The sequence below is a fragment of the Gobius niger genome, assembly GCF_951799975.1.
Source record: "Gobius niger genome assembly, chromosome: 15".
In the NCBI taxonomy this organism is placed as follows: Eukaryota; Metazoa; Chordata; class Actinopteri; order Gobiiformes; family Gobiidae; genus Gobius; species Gobius niger.
Genome location: NC_136866.1, coordinates 8,402,202 through 8,412,719, shown reverse-complemented (window position 1 = coordinate 8,412,719; position 10,518 = coordinate 8,402,202). Strand labels below are relative to the sequence as shown.

Sequence of the window (10,518 nt, the reverse complement as noted above, 5' to 3'; positions counted from 1 at the left end):
CTAAGCATCAAGACTCATAAATGACTACGGCAACACTGTGATGCATAACATTTTCTCTCACTCGGGGACTCCCAAATATTTGTGACTAGATGTTTCATTATTTCTGTCCATGTGGTCAGTAGTTTCATGGCAGTTTTATCATGGGGGACTTTTTACTTTACTTGTGGAATATTATGAAATATCATTTTTTTTAAAGGCCCTGTACCTGATTCCTTTCATTACAAACAATGAAAGGAGTAAGTATAAATTTAGTTTTTTTTATAACTCATTTCTAACATCAATGTAGTTATCAAGAAAGTCCCCAAGAATATTGAGATATTGATTTTTGTCAAGATGGGCCCCTACTTGCAGGGCCACTTTTCAGATTCACCGTGACAGAAAGTCTAGAAAACTCACCAGCAAGTCTATGGATTCAAATGCTATTTATATATATGCTATATAACTGGTCGAGCTGGGACGATACATTATTGTCACGATCCGATACTTATCACGATACTCAGGGGGCGATCCATTATGTATTGCGATACAGTAAGTAATTATGATAAGTAATATGTTTACCTTAAATTGTGTTCCAAGTTTATAAACCAAATGCCATTTGACATTTCTTGAAGTGTTAAGATTCAAAAGTGAATAAACACAACATTTAACAAAGTGATGATGATAAAAAATATCCCCAAACACAAGTATTGAAAGTATAGCGATACTTGATAAAGCATCCATACGAGTATTGTAGTAAAATGTATTACGATCCGATCCTAATAATAAGATGCACAGCATTATTTCCACAAATGTCCAAGTTTACGGTAGACTAAAGGAGGATCAAAAAGCTTCATGTTAATGCATAGAATAGATTTAGTTTGTGTTTTGTTTACTTCCTCTTCACAATAAAGTATAGAAAAATAAATGTTAAAAACATAAATCCATTTCTTTTTATAGATTTCTTATCACATTTTCTTTGGAAATATTACAATTTTCAAATTGTAACTTCAACAACTGAAACATAAATCAGATTTTTACGCTCAAGCAGCATTTTCTCAGTGTACATTTTTACATTTACTTGAACAATTATTTGGGACACTACTTTTTACTTGGTAAATTCTACCAACTTAAGAGAAAAGTGAATGCCAGACTAAAGGTGAAAGACAGACTAAAAGCGTACATACAACTCTTGGTAGATGGATCCATGACCTAGTCATCTTCTTGGATGAGATATACCCAAGCAGTAGTTACTTTAACCTGAGTAACATTTGAAACTTCGCATGTGGGAGTAGTTTTATTACATGCGTTATATTATCAAGCAAGAAAACCCTGAAGTAAAGTGTTTTTTTTTCCATACAAAACATGAAGCGACAAAAGCTCAAATGATACCAACCGTTTCTGTCAAGATGACCTGCTGTTCAGAAACACCACGATTTTATGCATTGTCAATTGTTTAATATTCCTTTTACAAGTTTAGAAAGCCCACTACAAAACAGTATTTGGTTTTCTGACAAAACCTTTGCAGTGCTGCAGCGCCCCCTGTCGCATACGTGATGTATAGCTGTCAGGAAAAGACCAACCTAAATCGTGAATCCTTTTGTGTCAGTTGTCAAAATGCAGACTCGACAACCCATTCACAAAGATGATACAGGACACAAGATTTTGCCGAGCGAGATTGATTCGTTTTATTTTACTTTTTACAGTAGTTATAGCTCGTGATCTTCAGGATGGTAAAGTTCACTCATGAGTCGGTAAATATATGATGGTGCATGGCCTCCAATATTTGAGATAAACAGAGTGATTATCTCAGGAGGGACATAGTCAAAGACTGGGCAGTGTACATTCACCTTTGACAGAATTTCACCTGTGGGACAGAACAGTGATTTTTACTAAATAAACATTAGTAAACTGTAATGATTTATTGGTTATGGAGTTTACCTTCAGTGAAGGGCAGAACTTCATGAGGCGATACAAACTTGTGAAAAGTATCCTCTTCATTTGGAAACTACAAAACACATTTTATGCAAAACTTGATCTCCTCAAAAACAAACAAAAAACATTGGACTATATTCCTACCTGAGGTGAAAGTTTAAACATTGGAGCACAGACAATGAGAGGTGTTGAATGGTGTTTGGCAGCAAGGGCAAGAGTATGTGTCCCATTAACAGCCCTTAAACCTCCATTAGCAAGCACAGTTTGTGTCCCAATGATGACCTACAAGGAGTAACATGATCACACTGCACTCAATTTTACACAGTTACACAGTTCCTATTATAATACCCACCTTGTTGACTCGAGACATTACTGCAAATATGCTAGCGTCTGCAATTACAGTTGTCTCAATGCCAGCTTTTGAAAGACTGGTGGCCATTTCGTGTCCCTTTGAAGAAATGAAATGTTATGATAAGTCTTGCTTTTTTAGTCATCACAATCATTTGGTAAAACCGTTGATTACCTGACAGAAAGGGGCACACTCAGCTACAATTACATGAAATTTGCGTTTGCGTGCAGCATCTTTGAGGAAGGCTTCAACTGTGCGTGAGCGTCCAATGGTCATGATCACCTCATTGGAGTGAATGTGTTCCAAGGCTTGCATCGCAATGTTGTCCGTGGTTCCCTCTGTAAAACACAACAGTGTTCAAATAGTTTGAGCAACTAAGTAGTAATATTTTACATTTTACTCACCAAGTTCTGTTAACAACTCATTTATTGCTTCAATAACATTAGCTTTGAGTGGAGCAAAATGTTGTCTGAAGTTTTCTTCACTGAGACCTCCTGAAGTCAGCAACTTGTGGAGAGATTCTTGTTGGTCTGTTTCTTCACTGCTTCCTCTGGATCTACAGAAGAAAAACATACATAGTTAAACACAATAAGAAGAACACCATTGTTCGAGTAATAAAAGTGAAATTAGGGACTGAGAACATTGGCTTCTTGACCAAATACGAGGTAATATAAGATTCTAAGTGACACCATATCTTCACCTGGCATACTCCTCTCTGATGATCTTCAGTACACGTCGGACCATGTTGCCTACAGTTGTCTCAGAGGGCTGGGCAGCTGTCATTCGTCTTCCCTCTTTTCGGATAATTTCCATGAGGTCGCCTAAAACAATGCACAGCAATGACTCATGTCACACTGATATTACTAAAGTAATACAATCGATACTACCGCATTAACACTACATAAATGCAAAATGAGAAAGTTGAACGTGATTTTCACCTGCGCTGCTCCATCGGGCCTGGGCGGTGATTCTGCGGAGCAAAGCAGTAGTCTCTCGGGCGGTCTCTGACGAGCCCCGCAGAGGTCCTGTCCCACTGCCGCCACGCTTTAGCTCGGACAAAAAAGCCTCTATTCGCTCAGTCAGATCGGTTTCTTTATCCGGACCCGGCATTGTTTTTGTGATGAGTTTTTATCGCACTGAAGTACTATAGTTCTGTTTGTAGTAATGTGGATCTGTCACACGGGAAATACACTCATGCACTTCCGGGTTGTTGCGCTGTTGTCTGATTGGTTGATATTTGTGTTCGTTGCATCGACGTCATATGTACATATTACATACATCGCTCTGTGCTGTTTTTCTGTCACAGCAATATGTTAGTTAATTTATGTTGAAAGACCTCGTGCCATGAATCATAAAAATAATAATAAAAAAAAAAATCTGTGCTTTTTTTCTTTTTTTAAATCCAGACTGTATAAAATGATCACGTCCCTCCGCAGAATTCACAGCAGGTTGACCGTTTATAAACCTGGTTATTGTTAAAACAGCGAATCGTGCTGCGCAAAGTAATATTTTGACAGGACAGGTTTTCAAATATTTTTTCATTATGTTTCGCCTAAACAATTAAAAAATAGGACACAGACATAAAAAGACATGGTCGTTTACTCTGGGTTGCAAGGTCTAGCATGTGATGCCGTCACAGGACCCAATGGGGGGCAGGAGCCAGTTTTTCCTAATAACTGCATTACACTTTTAAGTCATATCTAAAAAGAAAATGTATGAACTACAAAAATGATCATTAATATCAATCGCTAGGTCCCTGTACAAGAACAAAGATTTCCTCAGGAACAAAATAATTTTACCTCTACATAATATTATAGACCTTTAGAATGCTGTGATGTCACCTGCAACCCAGCAATGGCTCTGCTGGTATCATAGACTGCAGAATTAATACATTTTACAGTCTATAGTGTAAGTCCAAGCGCAAAATAGAGCAGCGTTATCACTGTCTGACACTTTGACACATTTGGACAGTCACATTAACAGCCCAGGTAAATTAGTCCAAGTCGAGAAAAGCCACAGAAGTTTACAAAATTTATTTTAACATAAAAATTACAATCCGACAGCGCAGACTGTGTACATGTCCATCGTTAAAAATGTTCCCAAAATGTATAGAACCCCAGCCAAAGACCCATTTACCCCAACTCAATGGACAACACAGGGGGAAAAAACTATATATAGATCTGTTTTAAATGGAAACGTACAGTGTTTCAGCCAGGGTTTTAAAACCTTTGAATGGGTAGTTATGCAAACAAAGATGACTTTAATACTTTAATTTTTCTTCACAACCTGCAACATAAATCGTATGGCTATAGCTCAACAGAATAGAAATATGTTAACTGGGCTTTGTTTTTAAACGGTGACCTCATTTATATTCAAGCGAATGTTACTGACGAAGCAAAACCACTCCCCCTCCCTAACTAAAACAACATGTATATACAATTTGAAACAAAAAAGAAATTAAATTTAGCTACCAAACACACAAGCAAAATGCCAAATGAAGTGAGGCAGGTGGTTGATCATTTTCATGTAACAGCCAACCGCTTTTTAAATAGCCTTTACTTGATAATAGGGCACGAAGGATCAAGTTTGCTTGGTATGGCAAATGTGTGTACATCAACAAAGGCCATTTTCCCATGGCACATCCATTTGAACCAAGCTCTGAAATCTGTTAAGCCAATTCAAGGTTACTCAGTAGCTACAACATTTACAAGTAGTGCAGAAAGAGACTTTTGTAAGTACCATGGCTGAACTCACGTCACAGAAAATAGTGAAACATGGCCACTGTATCTTACAAATGCATTTCTCCTACAATGCTTTCATGTTTTAAGCCACTAAATAAGCAGGTTCATTTTTACTTCAGAGAACATTCTTTTTAACCGTGATTTGGAGCGCCTTCATTCTAGTCAAATTTCTTTGTTGAAGCTAGTTCAAAGAGAAAAGGTCTTGCAATTTGTGCCCAACTTAAAAGCAGCTTCAGCAGGAGGAAGTGATGCTTTACTCAATCAGCTTCTTTGCTTTGAAAAAGCGCCGCAAATAAAAGACCTGCCACGTGGCCAGCCCAATGAGACAGCACATGGAGAAGATGCTGAAGTAAAGCACACGCGTGTTCGTGGACTCTGTAATCAAAGGGGGGAAAAAGGATGTGTATGTTTATTTTTGTATACAAAATGCTAAAATAAAATAATGTTTGTTCATACCATTGGTATCACGCATTTCCTCTTCCCTCTTCTTCATGTAAGCAAAATCGTTCACGATAGACTCAGACAGGTCCTCCAGTCGCCTAAGTTCAACTTCAAGAGGCTTCAGCTTTTCCACTTTGGCAATCTAGGAAAAACATTTTATTATATTGCTCAGTAATATAGCACAATATAGTTCAATTTGATCGGTCTGTGCTTAAGCAAAGCTTGATGAACTTTAAATGTGCAATACATGAACATTATGAATTTGAGAAAGATATGTAATTTGATGTGTAATTCGCTTGCATACCTCCTCATAGTTTTTAGCCTCCACGCCATGCTTCATGTCCAAATTGACAAGCTGATCAGGTACTCTCCCAGTCCCTGAGTAAAATGAATACCAATATTTGATGCAGCGGAATATATATGTATCATTTGTTCACAGAAAACAGTAATTTATAAATCATACCCATTGGTGATTTGCTCTCAAAGCAAACCTCAAACATGTCATAGTCCTCTGTGGTGAATGCAAACTTTCCTTTATTGGCATCTTCCTTAGAGTAGAGTGTGTGGCTGGAGGAGTCTGTGATCTGCAAATTGAATACAATTAAACGTTTTTGGTTTAAAGCAAATCATCCTTTTACACATTACACAATCTCCATCATAAGTTACAACCAAAAAATGTTAAAAACTGCATTATCAGAGAATAAAAGCCTTATTTGTGTTGACAGCTGTTGACATAGACAAGAAGGAAAAACACAGCTCACGATTAGACATTCATTTACTGATGTAACATGTGTATTCTCTATCAGAACAGTCCGTGGAAATACATGATAAACATTAATAAGCCACTGAAAGTCTTCATGCTTCCAACTATGTTATTAGCCTCGTAGGCTAACAGGCTAATGTGGCTAGTGCTGTAAGACTGACGTGTAACAGCGACAGAGCATGCCTTGGTCTGGATTCAGTAAAAAAAGATATGGGAAGCTAAACAAGAAATAACAATACATAAGAAGACATTGGCATTTAATATACAAAAGTAAAAATAACAGAAACAAATGTCATTTCACGACAAAAAGTACACTGCGTAAACCAGGAAGTCAATCTGGTTTTTGGGCCCGATTGAGCTACAATGCTAACACCAGCTGTCACCCGGTCTCTACAAAGAACTCGTAGACAACCGATAAACTCAGGACCATGAACGAAACACATGGGGTTTGTGCACAGCATAGACTTTCTACAGCACAACACGTTGTTTCTATAAGGAATTTAAAAATAAAAATAAAGCAAGCTGTATTCATCCCGTACTCACCTTTAGATTAGTTTTGGTGTTGGCTTGTTCACTTATTTCATACTCCCCCGTAACTAGCACGTCTTTGTGGATCTCTTCTCGTAAACATTTCCTTGAGTTGACTGGCAAGAAGAAAGAAATTGAGAAAACCGATTCAATGAGAACCGGTAAGAGCAGGATAGCGGCGAGTCGAGCCATGGCTGAAACAGGAGCAACCGACTGAAGCTCCAGCAGCTTACGCCGACCCAGGTCTGTTTGTTTAGCGCAGTGTGGATCCAGAGCGCCCTCAACTGGAGCGGCGGATGAACTGAAACCTTCTGGTCAACTGAACACTGGCTGAGGTGGATGTTGATATCATAATTGCAACCTCTCTTTAAAAGAGCTGAGGTGCATGTGCTTTTATTTAATGCAAAAAATAAAAAATAAAACATGGGCTGCATGCCTCTCAGACTAATTTCCAAACTGCAGCACATTTCATGCACAAGGCAACTCAATGTGCCTCACAGCAACACCAAAAACACAATAAAAACACAATAAAACAAATCAAATAATACACTCATAATATAAATACTGAGTATCGTCTGCGTAATTGTGATAGGATACATTGTTACTTGATTTTGATTGACCTAACGGAAGCATGTACAAATTGAACAAGAGGGGTCCCAGAATCGACCCCTGGGGAACCCCACAGGCAGGGGCGGACTGGGCATATGTCCATTCTGGAAGAGCACAGAAGGGCCACTGGTTTGGCCTCTCAATTTTCTCCTTGACCTCTTATCTTGCGCCTTAACCGAGCTTTGCCCTAATCTAAAAGCTCAAAAGAAAAGCGCCAAAATAGCGACGAAAACGAGGATAAACACTGGACAAAAATGTGCCATAAAAGCAACAAAAATGTGACAAAAACGTGGCATAAACATGACAAAAAACAAAAAAAAAGAGACGAAAACACAGCAACAAAGCAATGAAAAAAGTGACAAAACACAATGACGAAGCCACAAAAGTAATGAAAAAAAGTTGCAATCGCTCATGTAGGTCTTAGCTTTCAAATGAGGCGTTACACTGTTGCTCTCCAGTACAAGAGCTTCTAGATTTGGGTAATGCTAATTTGGGCCAGACTGGTCAGAGTCCAGGGCCGTTTTTAAGTCCCAGTCCGCCCCTGCCCACAGGTCAATGCCATTTGGTCTGAGACACAGTTTCCCATAGTGACATAGTAAGTTCGTTCCTCGAAGTAGGATCTGAACCACTCGAGAACCTTTCCAGAGATTCCCACCCAGATTTTTAACCTCTCTAAGACCCCATGGTCCACTGTGTCAAACGCAGTACTCAGGTCCAGCAGAACTAAAACTGTGACCGTGCCTGCATCTGTATGTAGCCTGATGTTATTTGTCACCTGATCAAGGCTGTCTCAGTACTGTGACAGGGTCTAAAGTCTTTGTGCGTGCCCTCAGTCACGCAAAACGACCAAAGATGTTGTTAGCATTTGGCCTCTCCCAATGTATTCCTTTAGCGCCAAATGGGGGTGACGTTGGAAGCGACCACGCTCTTCCACGGGTACAAAGACCAGACAGGTGTTTTTGCGTGCCCTCAAAGACCAAAGATGTTGTTAGCATTTGGCCTGTCCCTGTATATTCCTATAACTCCAAATGGGGTGATGTTAGAAGCGACCAAGCTCTTCCACGGGTAGACACAAAGACCAGACAGGTACGTACAACTCGTCTAAGCTCCAATAAGAACAAATCTCAGTGTGGAAAAACTATTACTGTTCCTTTAAAGACATTTTTAATAGGCTTAAAACCTGCAAATGTTCCCTTGGGTTCTCACTATATTGGTTTCGTAGCTGTCATACACTCAAATTGTTACATATAAATAGACATGGCCAATATTATGAAACACGGTGTCACCTACAGAGGAGGGATTACCCATTGCAGGCAATGAGGCCTTCCAGTTTCCAGGGAGACATCTTTGTAGCTTATCCGGGGACACGCTGCTCAGAGAGAGTCTAGCACCAGCCCTACACTCATTATTGGAGCGAGAAGTCCCACTCGTAAGACAGCAGCTCTTACGTCAAAAAGGCTAAGAATAGAAAACATGCTCCCTGTGAAAGTGAGATATTTTCTAACATTTATATTGCGTCACCACAAAGATTGTATTTCTAACTAATCTTACATCTACTTTACACGAATGTATACACCAATTTCTTTTTCCGTTTCAAAGCAAGACAAAAAACCCTATCTATAATACTATAATGTAATGTTCCTAAAAACTCATGTCTATACAATCTAAAATCTTAGGGTTGTCAAAAATTTTATTGTAAAATATTAACTAATTGAACTACTGAACCAGTATTGGTTTATCACCTTTGGCACGGTCTGTCACCAAGCACACCAAGATTATCTTTAACATCTTGCATGAGCCTGCCCCATGACGTACAAGTCTACACACCCTTTTTGTTACTATGATGCAATCTCATTTCAAACAGTATTCATTAGGCTACATATCGATTGATGAGACTTTATCAAATCAAGAAATACCTGATTTCATTGTACTGAAGAAGGCTAATAAGAAACAAACACACACCCAGAGGACAAAGAGTTTCCGTGATCATATTTAGGAGAATCCATGTACCACAAAATCTGCATGTTAACATGTTAGAAATAGATTTCTCTGTGTGCATCGATTGTCAGTAAACAATGAAGTCACAATTAGGTTAATTGTTTGCATTGTATGTGGCTTGTTCTGGATGTGGAATTTCATTGTGAGCTGCCATGGTTCTCTGTAAATTCACCATCAGGTTGATTTTTAGTTTGACTCGCTTGCCTGCTCTCGCTCATCTCCTCATCATGTTCTCCTCTCCTCCTCCTCCTCTCGGTGCCACGCTCCAGCCTTTCCCCGCTCTCTCACTCAAGCTTACGCTCCTAGTTCCTCCCCTGGGTTGAAGCTCCGACGCAGGTTGGCGTCATAGTGGTCTAATTTTACTGCTGTTGATGCTGATGTTAAAAGGAGCAATAGGCACCTGCTATTTCTGCCTCTACCTCAACCCCATGGGCCAGCAAGGAGTTATTAATAAGCACAGGTTCTTAGGCACAGCATATTGAAAGGGGGAAACTTATCTCAAGTGCTAACAAGAAAACATAATTAGAGTGCAACTTGTATTGTTAGTTTTGACTTCCAGAAGCACTTTTGGTGGAGGAAGTTAGTGATTTCTTGAACGTGTTGCACAAAAGGTTGTGTATAAATTGGAAAACCCTCCAACGGCATTGAAAGGTGCTTAACGTTCTTAACCCATCACAGTATATTTCCTTTATACACACATGTTGGTCTATGCATGTTGATACATCAATATTACATGATCAAAGATCATTACTCAAACAGTACACAAATGCATGTCTAAGTATTAGAAGGTCAAAGGTTCAACTCCTGGGCTGGATGGGGCCTTTCTGTGTGGAGTTTGCATGTTCTACATATGCCTGTTTAAGTTTGCTCCAGATGCTCCGTTTTCCCCTATTATTAAAACATGTACAATAGGATTCCCTCTGGGACTAGGACTCCCTCCCTTCAAAAAGTGATTCTAATCTCAGGGATTGTCCTGGTTGAAAAAAGGTAAAATATTTGTAACATGTGAAACATGACATTTACAAAATTGTATCCAGGAAGGGGAGTTGCGCGTCTTCAAATGTTTCCGAGTGCTAAACCCCCAGAAAAATGTAAAGGGTTTTAGAGATTATGTTGTTGCCATATAAATATACTATGAGTATCTCTGTCTGGATTTGTGAACCACATCAATGTGCGAC

At 39.1% G+C, this 10,518-nt stretch overlaps 2 protein-coding genes across 2 annotated transcripts; both read right to left on the bottom strand.

The window, feature by feature from the left end:
- Window positions 1-1,648: 1,648 nt before the first annotated feature.
- eif2b2 (eukaryotic translation initiation factor 2B, subunit 2 beta) lies at window positions 1,649-3,469 on the bottom strand. Its single transcript, XM_079572336.1, has 8 exons — window positions 3,199-3,469; window positions 2,961-3,081; window positions 2,665-2,816; window positions 2,435-2,598; window positions 2,264-2,359; window positions 2,056-2,193; window positions 1,918-1,984; window positions 1,649-1,843 (listed from the first exon to the last, which is right to left on the bottom strand). Exons 1-8 carry the CDS (start codon window positions 3,368-3,370, stop codon window positions 1,686-1,688), a joined length of 1,068 nt encoding a protein of 355 aa, XP_079428462.1. The 5' UTR covers window positions 3,371-3,469; the 3' UTR covers window positions 1,649-1,685.
- An 809-nt stretch (window positions 3,470-4,278) lies between these two features.
- Window positions 4,279-6,991, bottom strand: tmed10 (transmembrane p24 trafficking protein 10). The gene is made up of 5 exons (XM_079572316.1): window positions 6,749-6,991; window positions 5,906-6,026; window positions 5,747-5,820; window positions 5,458-5,584; window positions 4,279-5,376 (listed from the first exon to the last, which is right to left on the bottom strand). The coding sequence occupies exons 1-5, from the start codon at window positions 6,923-6,925 to the stop codon at window positions 5,255-5,257; spliced, it is 621 nt and encodes a 206-aa protein (XP_079428442.1). The 5' UTR covers window positions 6,926-6,991; the 3' UTR covers window positions 4,279-5,254.
- Window positions 6,992-10,518: the final 3,527 nt, after the last annotated feature.

Bases quoted from the DNA above. Each gene is read 5' to 3' on its own strand.
- eif2b2 (XM_079572336.1), bottom strand. From the start codon at position 3,370: ATGCCGGGTCCGGATAAAGAAACCGATCTGACTGAGCGAATAGAGGCT. The intron at 2,599-2,664 runs GTGAGTAAAATG...TGTGTTTTACAG, and splicing joins TGAGTTGTTAACAGAACTTG to AGGGAACCACGGACAACATT. The intron at 1,985-2,055 runs GTAGGAATATAG...TGTGTTTTGTAG, and splicing joins TGTTTAAACTTTCACCTCAG to TTTCCAAATGAAGAGGATAC.
- tmed10 (XM_079572316.1), bottom strand. From the start codon at position 6,925: ATGGCTCGACTCGCCGCTATCCTGCTCTTACCGGTTCTCATTGAATCG. The intron at 6,027-6,748 runs GTGAGTACGGGA...TTCAATTTGCAG, and splicing joins ACACCAAAACTAATCTAAAG to ATCACAGACTCCTCCAGCCA. The intron at 5,585-5,746 runs GTATGCAAGCGA...TGTTTTTCCTAG, and splicing joins AGGCTAAAAACTATGAGGAG to ATTGCCAAAGTGGAAAAGCT.